Source organism: Amblyomma americanum, chromosome 9 (assembly GCF_052857255.1).
Source record: "Amblyomma americanum isolate KBUSLIRL-KWMA chromosome 9, ASM5285725v1, whole genome shotgun sequence".
Taxonomy (NCBI): domain Eukaryota; kingdom Metazoa; phylum Arthropoda; class Arachnida; order Ixodida; family Ixodidae; genus Amblyomma; species Amblyomma americanum.
The window spans coordinates 141,123,331-141,143,532 of NC_135505.1; the positions used below are offsets into that span (position 1 = coordinate 141,123,331).

General features: G+C 47.8%; 1 protein-coding gene and 1 non-coding gene across 2 annotated transcripts; one reads left to right on the forward strand and one right to left on the reverse strand.

The window, feature by feature from the left end:
- Window positions 1-85: 85 nt before the first annotated feature.
- LOC144105657 (ras-related and estrogen-regulated growth inhibitor-like) lies at window positions 86-19,515 on the forward strand. The gene is made up of 5 exons (XM_077638765.1): window positions 86-260; window positions 11,977-12,033; window positions 13,926-13,999; window positions 17,185-17,352; window positions 18,742-19,515. The coding sequence occupies exons 1-5, from the start codon at window positions 170-172 to the stop codon at window positions 18,979-18,981; spliced, it is 630 nt and encodes a 209-aa protein (XP_077494891.1). The 5' UTR covers window positions 86-169; the 3' UTR covers window positions 18,982-19,515.
- On the reverse strand, window positions 10,893-10,976 carry TRNAL-CAG (transfer RNA leucine (anticodon CAG)). The gene has a single exon. It is a non-coding gene; the product is annotated as a tRNA-Leu (tRNA).
- Window positions 19,516-20,202: the final 687 nt, after the last annotated feature.

The window sequence follows — 20,202 nt, forward strand, 5'->3', positions numbered from 1 at the left end:
GCTAACTTGCACCTCGGTGTACTGCGCTTCGCCGTACGATCACGAGGTGGCGCAAGGCAGCATTGTCGCAGTGGCGGGAGTTTTGCGATCAGCTGGTCCCAAATAGCTGCGCTCTTCTAAACTTAGAGAAGCACCCGAGCTCCGTCGGGTACGCAGGGTGCTGCGGGTCATGGAAGAGGACGCAGGCACGGTAGCGCAAACAGCGCCAATCGAACCGATTAATTTGGTCGTCATCGGCAAAGATGGAACCGGCAAAACAGGCAAGTGCTCCCGCTACGAGCACGCGCGCACTTTTAGTGCGTTTTCGCTGAGAAAAGTTCGTTTGTTGCCACATAAAAGAGCGAGAAACAGATCGCTTCCGCAAACTTGTACTGTTGTGACTTTGGCAACGCGCGCTTTCGGACTGGAACCGCATTAATTCCTGGGGCGCTCTTTTTGCGCGCTGGAATGTGGCTACAACTGTCGCCATCTTGCGGCGTACTTTTCGCGTGTGTTATGACGTTAAGCGCCTCAAAGACTAACATGGGCGCAAATATGGGCTATTGCTTGATAACCCGTGTTGCTTGATAACCAGTGGATTTTTGAGAGGTCCATTCCATTTTGTTTGTTTTCACAGAAGGCTGCTCGCTTGCATGCGCACTATGGACCAGGTATTACATAAGTACGCTGTTATCTACGCTTCGTTTGCATTCTGTCCGTTCTTATGATGTATAAATATTGTTTATGCCTTACGTACAGTTCAAAATTTGCCCTTGTTCCAAAATATGTCGACTGAAGAACAACCTTGCGAAATATTGTGCTGTTCCCTCCAAAAATGATGCCGCCACCGTCTGGAAGACGTTGAAGTAACGAGCGTCAGCTGTTTTTGATAAGTGACGTCACCAATCAATCACCGATTGCACATATCAGTGACGTCACCAATTCGATATACCAATGACGTCACCAATCAATCAACAACAATTGGATACCTCAGTGACGTCACCAATCAATCACCAATTCGATATACTAACGACGTTACCAATCAATCACCAATTGGGTTGCTATATCGATTGACTATAGGGGCCGCCATCTTTAATTCCTCGGACTTAGAAATTTTACGCCGAAGGGAGGTGGTAGCAGACCGAACGAAATCGAGAAACGTGATGAGTAAGAGCTAACGCTCTTAAAAACGCATACAGCGCGAACTCGCAATTAATGGGAAGCGAAATTTCAGAGCCGCGATGAAACGAAAAAGAAGTGATTTATGCGGCCCTCGTTCGCAACCCTCGGACAGCATAACGGATCGCGTTGCCAGCGAGTTCATTCAATTGACATGCCTTGCAAATGTGTTTATTAACAGCGCTAGGTTATTAACAAACGTCGAAGTCTTCGGATCTCAGGGAGATTTTGTTGGACCCATCTAGCTGCCATTTCTTCAAAACGCTGCTCCGTAATTAAATTGTATACTGTAATTAAATTACATTCCCGGTAATTTGTAATGTAAGGAATTTATGTTCCTGGTCTAGTAATCTAGTAATGTATGAATTATACTGTCGCAGTAATTTCGGAGAAAAATTAATTACTAGCGGTATTACTTCAATTAAATTGCACTGCTGCTCTTTGTGTCGACAGAGCTCTCTCGCGCCCTCGGCCCCTCCCACCCGGTTTTACAGCCAGGCTTCCTAAAGGTTGTTGGCTGCCGGCGTCTGTGTGTAAAATATTCCCCGGAGTGGGGGGGACGCCTTCTGACGCGCCGGGGCGACCCGGCTGGCTGGATGCGGCCTTGGAAGCTGCGTGGCATCTGAAAGAATCTGAATAATATCAGTTTCGAATCCTACATACGTCACATATAGATATGCATGACACGAACGAGGGCGTGTTAAAATGTCGTAGGAGAAAGCTCGCCGACACAGTTGCTCTTCGCAACTTAATTGAAGACCCTTAGACTTTTTTAAAATTAGTCGTTCATTATATGTCTGAGTGCCACAGTGAAGCGGTGCCCATTTATGCAATTTGTACACCGCAATAATGAAGCCCACCCGCTGATCGATGTTCAGCCGAGGAAGTCACCACATTACATGCTTTTGAGCCAATGCGCGCCTCATTAACTCTTCACTAGCTGATGCGTAGAAGTAGCGGCCCCACGGTGATACCTATAAGACAGTTTAATGGCTGCAATGCGAAGCTCTTCATGCTGAACCCCTTGCAAGATAATGCAGGCAGAAACAGAGCATTTCTGTACAATACAATACAATTTTATTCTGCGAAAGGCAGAAGTAACCCTTCGTACAGCCTCAGCCGCCGCGGTGGCTCAGTGGTTATGGCGCTCGGCTGCTGACCCGAAAGACGCTGGTTCGATCCCGGCCGCGGCGGTCGAATTTAGATGGAGGCAAAATTATATAGGCCCGTGTACTGTGCGATATCAATGCACGTTAAAGAGCCCCAGGTGGTCGAAATTATCGGGAGCCCTCCACTATGGCGTCCCTCACAGCCCGAGTCGCTTTGGGTCGTTAAACTGCATGCCATAAACCAAACCTAAACCGAACCTTAGTACAGTCTGTTTTAAATAGAATTCTTCACGCCAGCTATCTTACTAGACTGCGATGAACTCATGAGCTCAGTGACGGCTCATGACGTAACCGAAGACTCCCTCAATCAGACCCAAATATTAGTATTTCAGGCCGCCTGGAGCAGCTTGAAACACCCTGTAATTTAGAAAATATGAGGCAATTTCGGCTCTTAGAATTCCTCAGAATTTCGTACGCTCATTTTTTGCCTAAATTTTCTCCTCGAATTCCCGCAAACGGAAAAATTCCTCGAATGGAACATTACTCTATGAATAGCATGTAGGAAGCAGAGATGCCATGCAGAGTCCTTCAATATGACCACTATTTCGCTATGGCGGGTTTCGTCACAGGCGACTATTTTCTTTCGCCGTCCGCTGATAAAGGCCAGGAGACCACTTGAATTCACCAACAGTCTCGATAATTCCATGTGCACTCGCGTTGTATGACGATACCAATGACACCCAACAATTTTGGACAAAAGAATTTTTTAACGGGAAAGAGTTTATGAACGCAGTTTTTTCATGTACTGGAAGGTTTGACTATGACAATCAATATATCCGCAGATCTCCCGTCGGCAGGCTTGCATTTTTTTTGCTATTAACGTCTTTTGTTATCGTCAAAAGCGTTCCCCTTTGGTTTTCTATGGCAGTCTTAACTGCTCGATGCGATTGATGAGAAACGCTTCAAAAGAAAGATTTTGCTACATATCGGAACAATGGGCCATTATCTTCAATGTTCCCATATCAGTACCTTACAATTTTACAATATTCAAAATGTTTGCCCAGAATGTTAGACATGAATGCGACGCGAACAAAAAAAAATCAATTACTGTTAGGTTCGCCGTCCCTAGCGGCGAGGGCGAGAGCTCCCACAGTGGAGCCTGCCTGAATTACACGACCACACTTGATGGGGACAAACTGCTACAGATGGCCGTCCGATGTGTGCACACACTGAAGATACCCAGGCGGTAGAATTTAATTCGAAGACCTCCGCCTCAACGCCTTTTTCTCTTCCTCCTTACATACCATCTCTCTAGCTCATTTGGATACAGCTGTACACGAATACCTCTATGAAAAGCTTCCTCCGGTCCCCCTTTCTCCGACATATTACGTAGGCGTCGAACCCGACCGCGGCGGCTGCGTTTTTATGGAGGCAAAACGATAAGGCGCCCGTGTGCTGTGCCATGTCAGTGCACGTTAAAGATCCCCAGGTGGTCGACATTATTCCGGAGCCCTCCACTACGGCACCTCTCTCTTCCTTTCTTCTTTCACTCCCTGCTTTATCCCTTCCCTTACGGCGAGGTTCAGGTGTCCAACGATATATGAAACAGATACTGCGCCATTTCCTTTCCCCTAAAAACTAATTATTATTATTAGCATGCCGTAACACAGAACTCCCGCTTTATAACCTGCTGGTCAAGAGTGGGTTAGGTCCACAGGCGTGCACAGACCTCTCTGTAAACGACTGGGAGGGCGTGGGAGGATTAAGCAAAGTTCAAGTTAGCGTCATCTGGCTTACGTCTCTTGGGAAGCATGCAGGAGAAAAAGAATCGCCGAGTGTTTACGCTCTGCCGCGGAAGGCGCTAAACTCGTCGAAAGCTGTGGCCGCGTTTAGCTTTAACGCTTTAGTTGCCACGTGTAGCCTGTCCCTCTCTGACCGTGCACATTACTCATCATTTTAATGTCATATTTTCTCTTAGACGATAAGGCCGTGACGAAGGCACGCGCAATGAATGACCCAAGCTCTACGAACCGGTTTTCATTCTTTCTCTCTCGCAAGACGTACTTATTCTAAACTCTAGGTGCACGACTGAATTTTTGGCACCTTGACAGACCTCGCGAATAGAATGGTCGAAGTGTTGCAGTGTTGTCTGTTGAAGTGTTGTAATTGTGACATTAATTATTATCAGAACGTTCGCGGTGCCGTACGCTCAACAATGGCTACCCGCGAATAATTCAGTTCTAAAAAAAATCCGCATGCACACTAACTCCTGCACACACGTGCAAAGCGTGCGATAGGCATTGGTTTGCGAGACTGTTCAACAAAGAGTTAAGGATACATACGTGGAGATCATGAAACTATCGACACAAAGCAGCCAGGCAGCAGGACAACGGGAACAATATAAAATGACTATGAAACGCCTATAAAACAGGACGGCTTCGAAATGTACGTAATTTCCAGAGTTGCACGTAACGAATAACAAGTACTCGATTACTAGTAATGAATTAAATTTTCTGCGAATTTTGATATGCGTTGATTACTTTTTGCAAGAGGCAGCGTTCTTAGTAATCCAGTTATTTTTTCGTTGATTGAGTATGAGTAATCATTTACTTTCTGTTCGAAAAACAATCTGGAGCAATCGGGAATAACTCGGAGAACCTGACATTGGAGGCAAACACTATAGTGGGGTACAACTAAACAAAAAAAGCAATGGTTGGTAACACTGGCCACGGTCTGCGGCGTCCTGCACTACTCTGCTGGCCAATCACAACAGCGACCAAAATCAGCTTTTTAAAAGTTTAACAGAATGAAACAAGTCTGAGGCATCAAAATTCTTTAGCTTATAACTTTGTCTCTTGATTAGCTTCTTGTTAGGCAACAAGAATAGTTTTAAAAAATGGTCTACTTTTTCTCGCGGAGGAATCTTCTTTGGTGGTCCTGAATATGGGCGGAGCTCGCGACTATGGTGCTAGTGCGGATATGTCGGGCAGCTTTCATGCAAGCCCGAGCTGCCTGCATTAGACCTGCCCTGTGTTCTGCTCTTCGCACTTCACAGTGTCACAAGAGAACGTTACGTTTAGTGAGCTTGAACTCCGCCCCCTCAGAGCGCCAACTAAGAAGAGCGGCGCTTTGTTAAACTACGAGCTCGCGCGCAAGGTCTTCGTATACGTTACAAATTTGCCTTTTCCTCCATTTCGTGCACCGAGAGAACCTTCAGTGTCACCTCTCATGTTTTTGCACGAAAAAAAAATACTCACGTAATCATAGAAAAACAACTGCTAGTAAAAATGAACAGCGTATGCATTGTAATCGACAACAGAACAAGAAAGCCGAACCGGCTTACTCTGACCAGTGTATATTTGTCTTGCGCTAATTAAAGTGGAGCAGAAAATAACGGAATAGTAACCGATTGATCATTTGAAATTGTTCAGTTACTTTAGGGGGGCTGTAAATGAACACTGAAATCTCCTGCATTTCAGATGAAGTAATTGCGATTGTAATCGGACACTTCTATCCTGCATGTAACGCGTACAAGACCGGTAATTCCTACGCACCTCCTATTTTATTGTCAAAACAGTCGGTTACAAGTCGTTCGATGTTCTCGTGAGGAGAACGTGCAAAACATTAAGGTCTTGTACAGACCCGGCCCAGATCAAACACGTGCTCATTCGAGACCCAGGTTCACCGTCACCGAACTCCTCCTCCTCCTCCTCCTCCTCCTCCTCCTCCTCCTCCTCCTCCTCATCATCATCATCATCATCATCATCATCATCACCACCACCACCACCACCACCACCACCACCACCATCATCATCATCATCATCATCATCATCCTCCTCCTCATCATCATCATCATCATCATCATCATCAGCAGCAGCAGCAGCAGCAGCAGCAGCAGCAGCAGCAGCAGCAGCAGCAGCAGCAGCAGCAGCAGCAGCAGCAGCAGCCTGACTACGCCCACTGCAGGGCAAAGACCTCTCCCATGTCTCTCGAATTAACCCCGTCCTTTGCCAGCTGCGACCACCCGATGCCTGCAAACTTCCTATACTCTCATCCGCCCACCTAACCTCCTGCCGCCCCCTGCGTATACGCTTGCCTTCTCTTGGAATCCACTCCTTTACCTTTAAGGACCAGTGGTTATATTGACTTCGCATCACATGCCCTTCCCAAGCCATTTCTTCCTCTTGATTTCGACTAGGATGCCATTAACCCGTGTTTGTTCCCTCACCCACTCTGCCCGCTTCCGGTCTCTTAACGTTACACCTACCATTTTCCTTTCCATGGCTCACTGCGTTGTCCTTAACTTGAGCTGAACCCTTTTCGTTAGCCTCCACATTAATAGTTACCTATATTGGAGTAAAAACGGAGTGCTGTCCTCTAGTGCACGCCTTTTTATAAAAGGGTGTACAAGGACAGCTCACTCTCTTTCTACTCCTTTCTGTTTAGAGTGTAGATTCCAAGCTCGCGGCTACACAAACCCGGGCATACTCGAACACGGCTTATAGTCATGAGGCCATACCCCCCCACTCGCTGGGCGTATTATTTCGGGTACAGAGCAAGCAAATACTCTCTCCTCGCTGGAGGAAGATGGCGGTTGGGCGCGTGATAAGTGGACAGAGGTCGTTTACGCCAGCCGCCATCTCCGGGGACCTAGCGCAATTTTTTTCCCCCCGGTGTTCGCTCAAGGGGGCACCATTGTCAAGACTCCGGACTGCCCTCTGCCGCTGGCATGTGTACATATACATGTTCTGCCAAGCAGGAAGCTGGGAGGGGGCAAACAGCGAATCACTCCTCCAGTCCCAAGGAAAACTCCTGCATCCCGTTGAACTGACTCGCGTGCTTTGAGGCTGGGGCGAATGGGAGGGGATTGGCGTTGAGTGCGGGCCGAAAGAGAAGAAGGGGAGAGGGCGCGAATATTTGACGGCAGGCAGCCGGTTCCGAAGGCTCGGTGTTTGGATCCTACCCGGGGACCCACGATCGAAATAGCCGCGAGCCGCGCCCTACTTTTGCTGTGGCTGTTTTGCGGCGGCGACGTATGTCAGCGGCTTGGAAGCAGGACCTCGTGGTGTGTGTGTTGGCGATTGGCATTCGGTCGGTGGGCGCGACCGACAGGAAGTAGGTCTGCGGTTCGATTCTCAGGGAATTCAGGGTCGAATATGGGCTATTAGCTGAATATCGATAACGGCCGGTATAATAATTAGATTAATTTTTCAGCGTCAGCTCTTGTAGGGGGATAAACACTCCCCTCCTTCCGCCCTGACATCTCGTGGTCGCTGCCAGAATGAAATGACGTCACCATTAAGTAAGGTTGCATAATCCATGTAGCCCATACGTCATATGACCCATTAATTGAGAAGCATTCATTACCCATTTACCATTGATCCATGGGTGACATTCTCTTAGCACAAGGCTTCTTCCACATTATGGAAACATGAAAACTGCGCAAAAAAGGACGGGACAAGAGAGAAGAATCACAGGAGACAAGCGCAATGTCGTACCAACTGGCCCCTCACCGCACTCTTTTAGATTTCATTTCTTCCACTTCCCTCTTACGCACAGACTATGCTGAAAGTGGTGCAAAATTGGGGAGTTTTAGCATAAAGTATACTGCTCAGCGTCACCGCTTAGCGCGTACCGCGAGCCTCCGATCCACATGCGCAGATGACCCCGTTATGCCAGCTACATGAGGCTAGCTGCCAGCACATCTTCCGTGTCGGAGCTACCTGCGCATTGCGCATTAGAGGCTCGCAATACTCTGTGGTAGTGGCGGTATACGCAGTGCTAAAAGTCTCTGATAGGTATACACGCCACTTGAACTTCATTGATGAAGTTTCATTTTCTTTTTTATTTAGCTCTTTATTATTGGCTGAAGCAACATACTCCACGCCCTCTCCACCGCTGGTCTCGTGGCAATGATGAAGTAGTAATGTGGGACGAGGCGTCTCTTGAACCATTCACAAAGAGCATAAAGATAGGAAAATATGGATTGGAATCAAAGGAATATTTCTTTATTAGTTAGATTATCCTCAGCGCCACTGTTGCATTACAGTGGATGGGGGTACGGTTATACAAACACAAGAAAATGCGCATCAAAAATTAAAATAACGATGCAAACATTTCATTGTCAGTAATATGTACCAGATATGAAGATAAGGCATTCCATTCTTAAACAGTGCAGGCAGAAAACGATTGCTATAATTTACCGATCCAGGTGATCAGGTTGTGAAAGCAAAAAAATAAAATAAATAAAACCTTCCAAACTTTTCATTTCCCATAGCGAACTGCGATAGCGATAAGAGAAATGGGTTCGCTACAGGCGCCGTGGTATGTTGCAAGCGAAAACAGTTCCAAACGAACTATTACTTATCAGACGTTTTTAGCATACCGGAGACGTACTACCGGAGACGTGTACCGGTTTACCGGACCCCTCTTGTGCACGCGCGGTGGCTCCCCCTGACCCCAACAATGCCACTGCGCATGCACAGGAGGGGTCCGGTAAACCGGTACACGTCTCCGCTAGTCATCATCATCATCATCATCAGCCCTACTACACCCACTGCAGGGCAAAGGCCTCTCCCATGTCTCTCCAATTAACCCTATCCTTTGCCAGCTGCATCCACCCTTTGCCTGCAAACTTCTTAATCTCATCCGCCCATCTAACCTTCTGCCGCCCCCTGCTACGCTTACTTTCTCTTGGAACCCACTCCGTTACCCTTAAAGACCAGCGGTTATCTTGCCTTCGCATTACATGCCCTGCCCAAGCCCATTTCTTTCTCTTGATTTCGACTAGGATGTCATTAACCCGTGTTTGTTCCCTCACCCACTCTGCCCGCTTCCGATCTCTTAACGTTACACCTATCATTTTTCTTTCCATGGCTCGCTGCGTTGTCCTTAACTTAAGCTGAACTCTTTTCGTTAGCCTCCACGTTTCTGCCCCGTAGGTGAGTACCGGTAAGATTATGCTGTTGTACACTTTCCTCTTGAGGGAAATTGGTAAACTGCCACTCATGATCTGCGAGAATTTGCCATATGCGCTCCACCCCATTCTTATCCTTCTAGTTATCTCCCTCTCATGATCCGGATCAGCTGTCACTACCTGCCCTAAGTAGACGTATTCCGGCACAATTTCTAGGCTCTCGCTGCCAATTGTGAACTGTTGTTTCCTTGCTAGGCTGTTGAACATTACCTTGGTTTTCTGCATGTTAATTTTTAGACCCATCGATCTGCTCTGCCTGTCTAACTCGTTGATCATGATTTGCAGTTCACCTCCTGAGTGACTCAGCAAGGCAATGTCATCAGCAAATCTCAGATTATTTAGGTATTCTCCATTTATTCTTATTCCCAACTGTTCCCAATTCAGGCCTCGAAATACCTCCGGTATGCTAAAACGTCTATAAAGACACCGTTAAAATGGATGCAGTTAAGCTGTGCACGTTGTCACGCTGCCGCATCAAAAATTAGGTCAACACCGACCGTGGTAGGGCGTAATGACCACGTGACCAGGGCTATCGAATGGGCGGCGTGGTGACGAAGAGTTCGTTCTTTCCCCCTGACCTTATTCACCATGTATTTAGGGAAAGGGCTATGCCACTAATTTATATGGCTGTTTTGTAGTGATAGCTACATTATGGTAGCATTTCGAGCCTTCAGCATGGCGGCGCCGCCACGCTGTCACATGGTTGGTCACGTGGTGCGGAGCAGCTGCCGACGGCGTGCCGCCGTGGCTGATCACGTGGTTAGTCACGTGACCAAGTTCCACTCGGCCAGCTGTAGCTATCGCGTCACTCCTGGTTTAACCAGAGCTAAACCACCGCCAATTTTTTTTTTTGATAATGTTCTCATGACTGAGGGTGACTCTGGTCCTGAAAACAAATGGCTCTACGGCTGTTTCGTTGTTCTATTAAGCAGATAGTCGTGAGCTCGATACCTATCCGCGGCGACCCCATGTCGAGTGAAATTTTTATTCGAGCAAGTTGGGTCATTCATGACATAGTTGGTGCAAACTAACTTGCCTTGTGCTTCTTCGCCTGTTCTATTAATTTATTTTGATCGTGCACTGTGCGATGTCAGTGCACGTTAAAGATCCCCAGGTGGTCGAAATTATTCCGGAGCCCTCCACTACGGACCTATTTGTTCCTTTCTTCTTTCACTCCCTCCTTTATCCCTTCCCTTACGGCGCGGTTCAGGTGTCCAACGATATATGAGACAGATACTGCGCCATTTCCTTTCCCCAAAAACCAATTATTATTATTATTATTTTGATAACAACAACAATAACCAAGTCTTCATGGCTAAATCTTGATCGGGGCTATAGAGATAGCTGTAGTGTTTATTGGTGAAAAAGAAGAAAGGAAAACAAAAAAAGGGTTACCGGCCTTAAGTGGCAGAACTTCCCCGCTCAGGGCTGACACCTGCATGGAGGGGGCTTGAGGAGAGAATAGAGATATAGTAAACGAGTAAAGAAAGATGGTAGTGAGAGAGGGAAGAGAGTGAGAGAAAGAACAATGCGCAGAGCTTCGACGCAAGCGAAAGAACTCGGGCAGCAAGCAGTCTTTGACCTTGCACCTGAGCGTTCTTCACAGCATAGTGCGAAAAAATTACTGGTGATGTAGTAAAAAAGAAATGTGTCAGAAGTGGGATTCGAACCCACGCCCGGAAGACCGGACTGCGACCTGAACGCAGCGCCTTGGACCGCTCGGCCATCCTGACAGCACGACGACACCCACAATCTGGCGGGAAGCCAAGCGGCTCCCGCTGTCAACGCATCGAGGCAGATCCAGCGGGAGTTTAAGGGGTGCAAACTGTCAGGGTGACAAAGGGTTTGCCCAAACGTAGCAACGGTCTCCAGTTATTGCTTTGCCGACTACAGGGGTCAAATATAGTCCCTTGAGATAAGCCGAGATATGTCGTCAAACCATGGGCGGATTTATGGGGCGGGGCAATTTTGCACACAAAACAATGCTGAGCCCCATTTGTTCGATGAGAAAAGTTAAGAAATATCTGGTTCACATACCCTGTGTCTCTGCTAGGTGTTGTCTTGACTGACCGCGCATGAGTACTGAGGCCACTTTTTTGTTTATTCGTCTATACTGTGTCCACTTCGTTCCCCTTTCCCCCAGGCTGTGGACGCACGCACTTTATCTCACTCCCGACGCAGCATTCTCGCATTAAACGGAAGATCTGTAGCGTCGGGTGTCCTCAGTACTTCCGCCTTCACTCGGTGATCAAAGAGAACGCTTTTCAGGTTGGTTCACACAGAAAAGACCATATGGGCTGGGCGGTGGCCACTTGCGCCGTCTGTGGTCCTGTGCTTTAGTTTGGCTGTGGCCCCGCGGGGCATTGTGCTTCTGTCAGTTCTTTTCCCCACGGGTCATGTGTTTAAGTTGGGCTGTGTGGTCCCACGGGGCGTTCGTTGGCGTGGGGTGTTGTGCAGCATACGGCTTTTGTCAGTTGTTAAACCCACGGGTAATTACGCATTAAAAAAATTTGGTTGTACCCACTCACTCACAATTCATTTACTCGCTCATCATTCAATTGCTAACTCATTCATGTGGGGACCCAAGTAGCAAGGGCTTTGCCATGGTAAACCATGGTACCATGCATTGTACCATGGTACCAGGGTGGAACTGAAGTTCCACCGTATGCGTGCGGAAGACCTTATCTTTTGCCTTATATCTCTTGACTCTTCCGCTATTCCTTTTCATTACAGCTCTTATCGTCCGCCTCCTGACACGGCGCTTCATCCATGAGTATGACCCCAGCCTCGGTGAGTTGAGCCCTTGATTGGAAATACGTGAAAAGGAGCGCCAAATTTTTGCTGCATAGTCTGTCGCGGAGATTCCACAGTTGCCAATCAGTTGTTGCGTTGTGTCTGCTGCGAGGGCGGACCCCTAGGGTAGCGTTGACCGGGCGAGACGCCAGACCTCTGGGATTTCGGGCGTCCAGAGGTGCTCGCCCAGGCAGAGGCGGGAGGAAAATGAGAAAACGACGGTTTGTTTACATGTCACAACTGAAAATGGGAGGTCTGAAAACTAATTTTTATTCCCCTCCACACCGTCAAGAGAATTCCTCCGTAGCGTAGGAGAAAAAGTAAGACTTATCAAAAGGTGACGTGCTACTGCTCACTGGCACATGTAGCCCCGCCCCTTCACACTCGGACACCTTTGGGAGAAGGTTAATATACGCGTCCCTGGGTCACATGAAAGTCGACTAACCATGCTGATTCACTTCACACATTCCTCGCAAGCCTGCTCTTGTCCGGCCTCACACGGGGGAAGGTTTCTGGCTTAACGATGACAGTCCTTTGTTGTAGCCCAAATTCGACGAATAGACTTCAGGCCTTTTGTAAACCGCTTCTAGAGGCAAACCTGGAAGAAGTGCTAAGAAAATTTGCATACCAGCCTATAATTTAACACTTGTGCTAAATTTATTGAATATGTAAAAAACTCAGTTATGGAATGATTTAATCTGCACGCAAACGAGAGCGTCTCGGCGCAGCTACAGATTCACTTGCAGAATCTATGTTTTCAGTCAAACACTTGCCAAGCCAAATACGAAACCACTTCTTCCCGGCATTCCCGTGGTGGCTCAAGTGCTACGGTGGCGCAAGCTTTATCTGTAGGTAATACTGAGAAATATCCCGGACGCTTAATTTTGCGTTAAAATAAAGTTTTCTCTCTCTGCTCGTGACGGCATAGCCATCGTTTACCTTCCGAAACCGAAACCAAGATTGGATTGAAGAAAAAAAATAATTTCATGTTATTCACCGCGTGGAGGCAAGTTCCACGAGGTGGTTCCTACTTACTACTATTTTTCGCATTTTCTCAAAGAAAGAGCAACAAAGGTTTAAGGTGTGCACCACAGTAATTGGTTTTTTGGGGAAAGGAAATGACGCAGTATCTCTCTCATATATCGTCGGACACCTGAACCACACCGTAAGGAAAAGAATAAAGGAGGGAGTGAAAGAAGAAAGAGGTGCCGTAGTGGAGGGCTCCGTAATAATTTCGACGACGTGGGGATCTTCAACGTGCACTGACATCGCACAGCACACGGACGCCTTAGCGTTTTGCCTCCATAAAAAACGCGGCTGCCGCGGTCGGGTTCGAACCCGGGAACTCCGGATCAGTAGCCGAGCGCTCTAACCACTGAGCCACTGCGGCGGGTTCGGGTGCGCGCCATTGAGGAAAGAAAACTCACAAAGGAGCGTTAGGTCATGAGGCCGTCTTGCGCAAGCCAAATTCTCTTGAAGCCGTTCCTTGCCGCCCATTTCTGTATCGGCACGCCCAAGACGGCCCCCACGGAATGGCCGAGATCCGGCTCTGGCCAATAAAACGCTCCGCAGCGTGGGGCCGACTTTGTCCCCCTTTTTGTCTTATGACTACCCAAGCAGCACAGGTAATCGACCCGATATCGGAAATGTATTGGCAAAGGCTGGTCCCACAAAGGACCAGTGTTAAACCACACAGGACCAGAGTGGCACCAGTCATTTGCAATATTGAGTGGGCTTCTGAACTGTAACGTGACGCTCTCTACTGACGTTTCCTTCCTCCATGGTGTCCGCCCATTTAATTCCATGGTGCCCTGCATATTTCTCACAATGCTCTCACGTTCTTCTACCGAATCAACCCTGGCCGCGACCGCATCAATGCGAACGGACAGTCAGCGTGTACCCCTTCACCATTGAAGACGACGGCGAGGCCCTCACCATGAACCTCATGGACACCGCGGGAAAGGCGAGTGCATACCTCTGCTCCTTTGTGTATCTGCGGGCGGCTGCAATATGAAAGATAACAATGTGCTCACCAGAACGAATTTAGTTATTTCTGCACTGACATTGACGTGCATTTCATATATGATGTGCATATTTTATTTATTTGTTTAATTATACGTACTGCTAATCCCATTTGGGATTTTTGCAGGAGGGCAAAACAGGGTTAGTAATAGCAGTTCAAAAAATAAATCATTTGGGTGAAGATCATAAAATAGACAACTAATAGTAAGGGTAAAGCAAATGCACTGGTATTAACTATGGAAATACAACCAAAAATACAACAACGCTGAATAACAATACAACGAACTGTATCATAACCATATCGAAACAAGGCAAATTGATCTCACAATAGGCGTCATGACAGAAGTTACATCGCAATAGTTCCGAAAACAATTTTGGTAGTCTGTGTATACCTGAACAAAGTTAACATTAAAACGGCACACAGAATAGGAAGCAATATTAGCAATACAGAAAACACACACACAAAATATTTGCTAATTAACCCTTTGTAAGGCAAGGTATATTTTTTTCAAGAACTAAGAAAAATGTTGTGTTATCTGACTAAATGAAGCCAACAGAAATAGTTTGCATGAAATTTCAAGCCATAAGAACAAGTAGTTTATTCAGAAAAAGTGGGACAGATGTGTCCCACTGACACTCAATGAAATTTCAGAAAGTGGGACGTATTTGTCCCATCGCCTCTCAAAGGCTTTCAGTTCACTTTCGACCAGCATGAAAAGGCCCAAAACATGTTGCGCAAAGTGGCACATTGCATGCAGAGCACAAAAAATTGGTGCGAGCTTCTTTCTTGGCACTGGAGCACCAGCGACATCGCCTCCTTTTCGCGACTTTCTGAGGGTGGTGTCCATCTCCCAGAAATCGGACTTCGTCCTGAACTCCTACCATTTTTTGGCCATTTTTGGTGCCTTTTTTGTTGGCTTTATAAGGCCGATTGTTAGAGCCTTTGAAGGTTTGGCCGTTTATCAGCTGGCGACCGAGGACAAGCCGGAACCACAGGTAGCTCATTTGATTGTCTTCTTTCATTTGGAGGAAAGCATTCACTACTGCTGCATCCAGCAGAAAGTAGAAAATTCGGTACCAGGACTATTTAATCTTCTGTCTGCCAGATACGCATTTCTCCTCTGGTCAAACCTGTCGACTCCACCCATCCAGGTGTTGAAGCTGCTGCTCCATCGTCGCCGCTTTCGTCATCAGAGTCTGGCGGAGCGAGCTCTGGTACGAAGTCGAAGTCTGTATCCCCATCCGAGTCACTCGACGTGGGGTCGTCCGGAAGGCTAAAATATAGCTCAAGCGCTTCTGCTGCCGTCAGAAATCGATTATCTGCATTTCGAGAACAAACTAAATATAAAAGTTTGAGTAACGTATTCCTCAACACATTGCCCCGAAAATCGGGAAGTTAGTCCTAGCATAACTCATGCTGTTTTCTAAGGGTGGTCCTATTTATACAAGATTTTCAGGCTAAATATTGCTTGTATTCCTCAAAAAACGCGATTCATACAAGCTAGTGGGCTTTGTTTTGAAGCAGAGAAACGGAAATGCTCACCTGACATCTCGAATTATTCTTGTTTGGAGACACAACAAGAAAAAAATTCCTTCGCCTTCCCGAACGGAGACACAATTTTCCAAACAACGGACGCCTAGTACCACCTGTCGGAAAGCAGCAAAACTACTTTCAAAAGTAATTACAGTATTCGCAGATAGATGGCAGCACAGTAAAAAATGGGATGCATGCTTCCCAATGCCTTTGAAGAGCCCTTTTCGGCGGCGTAAAAAGTGGGATGTATATGTCCCATTGCCTTATAAAGGGTTAAGTACCGAGCTCTCGATAGCAGCGCTGAACTTTCCTAACGATGAGCTGCTAGTTATTGAAGGGTTTAGACTGTTCCATTCCCGAGTGGCAAACGAAAAAAAAAAGAGTATTTGAAGCAGTCAGTATGGAAAGGGTACTCGTTAAGTCTATTAGAATGTTTGTGACGCGTCGATCTTGCTTTAGAAAAGGAAATTTATTTAGTAACGTCAAGTTTTAATTGCTAGTGAATTAGTTGATACACCATCTTGTGTCGCGCGAGTTTACTACGTATTTGGAGTGTTTGCATCCCCTCACGTTTCATTATTTCTGCTGGTGAGTCAGTTGTTTGGTATTTTTTAAATATAAATCTGACAGGTTTTCTTTGAACGTCCGGTGAGCGTCACTGATTCAGAGGAGCACACAGAACAAAAAAAAGTGGGTGGTAAAAGGCTTCATGAAAGAGGACAAGAGAATATCAACGCAATCAAATTCACCTAGAAGATTCCAAATTCGTACGATCCGCATTCCGCCTTCTGCTGCGAACCGAACTATTCCGTGCATTAAACGTTTTTCTCACTCATTCACCAGGAGGCGTGTCGCCGAATGCCCTATATGAAGGGGTATTGAAATGACGTCACGAGCACATTTTTGTTGTCTAGGGCGCAGCTTCACCAGTGCAGGCCGGAACTGGAGGAGATATATCCCTTTATACACGCTGGCAGCCTATCGCAGTGTTCCACAGGCAACAAAATGGCTGCCACTGTGATGTCGGCGAATACTCCCTAGTGGCGACAGGCAACAAAATGGCTGCCGCTGTGACGTAGGGGAATACTCCCCAGTGGCGGCTGGCAACAAAATGGCTTTCGCCGTGATCCATGTGCAACAAAACAGCGGCCACGAAAGTGCCGGTTATAATCACGTGATCTAAAAATATTCAATGCCAGATTAGTATGCCCCTATATTTTGTCCTTTGAGTACCGGCTGGCTCTCAAGAGGTGTTACCATAATGGTTGCCGCCACAGTTAGCAAGAATGTGGAGAAGGTGTTTACGGAAGTGGCGACCACGGCTTTCGCTAAATATGCGGCAATGTTTTTTTTTTTAAATTCAGGTTGCTCAGAAATTCAAGAACAGTCTCTTTAAACAGATTTCAGCTCTTCTTGAGCAGTGGGTGGTTCACTTTGTGTAGACCTTTTTTTGGACAAGTATTCTTGGCAGTGTCGTGGTTCTGCCTTCTATTGAGGGTCGGCACGACATAATTTATCCCCGTGAGGAGGCCTGCTGACAGGCGTGGCCGAAGCATGGCGCCAGGGTCGCAAACGTCTCCGTTCGCGTGTAGTGCAGGCTGGAGGCCAGCGAGCTGGAGTGGGGTGACGGCTTCCTGCTGGTGGTGTCCCTCACCAGCCCCGAGTCGGTGCGGGCCGCCGAGCTGATGCACTCCTGGCTCCAGGACAGCGCTCCCGAAAAGCCACTGGCGCTGGCCGCCACCAAGAGGGACCTCGTACAGGTGCGTCTGCTAGGAACACGCAGCCGAGGTTATCTCTTGTCGGACTGGTTGCAGGGATGGACATCTCAAAGCTGTACGAGGGGCGCCTCAGTGGAAAGGCTCAGGTATAATATTGACTACCTAAGGATCTTTGACGTGCATGACCATCGCACGGCTCCCATCGTGGTAGCTCGGTGACTAGGGCGCTCTTTAGTGAGCCGAAGGACCTGGGTTCAACTCCAGCCGCGTTTAGATAGAGGCGAAACGCAATCTGTGCGCTGTGCGATGTCAGTGCACGTTAATGATCCCCAGATGGTCGAAATTATTCCGGAGCCCTCCACTGCGACACCTCATTCTCTCTTCTATTTCGATGGAGGCGAAATTCTAGAGGCCCGTGTACTGTACGAAGTCAGTGCACGTTAAAGAACCCCAGGTGGTCGAAATTTCCAGAGCCCTTCACTGCGGCGTCTTTCATAGCCTGAGTCGCTTTGGGACTAAACCCCATAAACCAATAATCCAACCAATCATTCTCTCTTCTCTCAGTTCCTTTTCCATCCCTTCCCCACGGCACGGTTGAGGTGTCCACCTTGAAGTGAGACAGTTACTGCATCCTTTCGTTTCCTCAAAACCAATCGCATGGCTTGCGGACACTTTTGCACACGTGTCCGATTTAGTTCTCTGTCGACGGGCGTGTTCTTGACAGCTTCTGTATTGATGCATGGAATGCACTATATATGACTAGGTTTTCATTTTTCCCGTGTCCACTCACTTTAATGATTTAGCATTAGGACTACCATCGCGACAAAACTGACCCCAACGAGACATTGAGGGAGTGAAATGTGGAGAGGAGGAAAGTGTAGCCAGTGTGCCCTTTGGTCTTGAGCCTACAAAAAACCTGGAGTCCCCTGGAATGCATTGCTGCATTAAAAATTCATTTGCAGCTTTCCATATGCAACTGCAAAGTCAAGGGGAAGAAATAAAAGAAATTAGGAAACACTTAAGGTCCGCCTTTTGAGGGTATGACGCGACAGCGGTTCCTCTTTCACAATCACAATCATCATGTGACATATAACACGACACAAATACAAAGTCCCGCTTTAATCAAGCCGTGTGAACATGTCTGCGTGGCGTAGCGGTAGCGTGTCTGATTTGCAACCCGAGGGCCCGAGGGCTAGGGGTCTCCGATGCGCCGCTGGTGTGGCTGGCGCCATCTATGGGAGCTTCTTGTAATTGATGTCCTAATTTTTTCGCCACGCCAACAGCAACGCCAACACCGGCTTTTTTGCGACGCGGGGCCTTTACGCTTTCGCGTAATAGTGTCTCTGTCGCCTGATGCATTGCAAGGTTGACCGCAAATGCAGTCACTACACCTGTCGCTTCTCCATCACTCTTTGTCATTCCAATACGCAGGCTCGTGCGGTCAGTTCTCACGAGCTGTCGCAGCTGGCCGAGCGATGGCGCTGCGATCTGTATGAGACTGCGGCCACGGGCGACTACGAAGAGGTGGCTCGGCCGTTCCTCGAGCTTGCGCGCAGAGCCAGGACGCTCAAGGAGCGCAGGCAGCTCTTCCCCAACCTGGCGCCCGGCCTCTCTGCAGAGCTCGCCGAGGGATCGAGGAAGCATTACAGGGCCAGACAGCTCACCAAGTGACCACGGCGGCGATGGCGGCGCTGTTGTCGCCTTTGTCCGGGCGAGACTTGTCGCCGCCCACCGGGGCTTGCCCCGCACTCTCTTCATTCCTTGTCCCAGACAGAAGTGTTGAAGGGCGACACAGTTAACCTCCATTTGCGCGCTAATCTGAAGAACGTATGGTACAAAGACAAGTGTCGAATCCGCATTTCCGCCTCATACACACCGGTCGACGGACCCGATTACCTATACACTCTAAACATGAAAAGCCCAAATGGGCGTACAAACGGAGTAAGTTGTCCTTTAGCGCACTCCCTTAGAAGGGCAGGTTATGCTGCCCATGATCCAGAGCAGATTTCCGTCACTAAATGTACGGAATTCTTACTCTTGGCAATGGATGCGTATCTACACCACTACAAGGCATAGTAACTTGACGCAGTTCGCAGTGCGAGGGGTTTTTAAACGCGGTGCCCGAGATCTTGAGGGTAGCAAATAGAGGAGATTGAAACCTCGGTTAAAATCTTTGTAACTGCTAGAACTTCGCATGTTTTGAAGAGGGAATTGGTTTCTACTGGGGGGGGGGGGGGGGGGGGGGGGGTCAAAACTGTAAGTACTCCGTGTTTTTAGGGATGGAAATGTATCCCAGGGCTTGGGAAGAATGCCTAACCCTAAACAGGAGTACGCTAAAGAACTTAAGCCCTTTTTACTCCTACTGTATTTCGAGTGCATAAAGGAACACTACTTGTACCCACGTCCATCTATACGTTTATCTTGGACCGCTTTGCCTACCATCCACCCATGAAAGATGCTGGTTGTGCGATGGCTCACCTCTGCACACTATGCTATCGCTTTCTCGACCTTGCATAGCCTACTTATATACTGAAGCTTCTTACTATGCTAAGACTCGGGAAGCTATGGTGGCGGTGACTATTGTCGACCTTCGACATCCCCTCTCGCCTGCCGTGTTCCCACGAAAATCCTGCTTGAGACCTCGGTCTTAGCCTGCCAGGCCCTGTCATATCTATGATCTCTCACATGATCCTATCTTAAAGTCAGAACGCACTTCTTGCATACATCGATCAGCGCTTCACTCTCACCTCCGTTATAAACGTTGTGTGCATTCGGACCCGTGGTCTACACCACCTATACTTTCGGCCGCGTGCTAAGATACGTTGAATTGCCTGATAACGAGATGACTGATCAACTTTCTTGTGGCGCAATCTACCCACACACTAGCGTCTG

Bases quoted from the DNA above. Each gene is read 5' to 3' on its own strand.
- LOC144105657 (XM_077638765.1), top strand. From the start codon at position 170: ATGGAAGAGGACGCAGGCACGGTAGCGCAAACAGCGCCAATCGAACCG. The intron at 12,034-13,925 runs GTGAGTTGAGCC...GCGAACGGACAG, and splicing joins TGAGTATGACCCCAGCCTCG to TCAGCGTGTACCCCTTCACC. The intron at 17,353-18,741 runs GTGCGTCTGCTA...TCCAATACGCAG, and splicing joins CCAAGAGGGACCTCGTACAG to GCTCGTGCGGTCAGTTCTCA.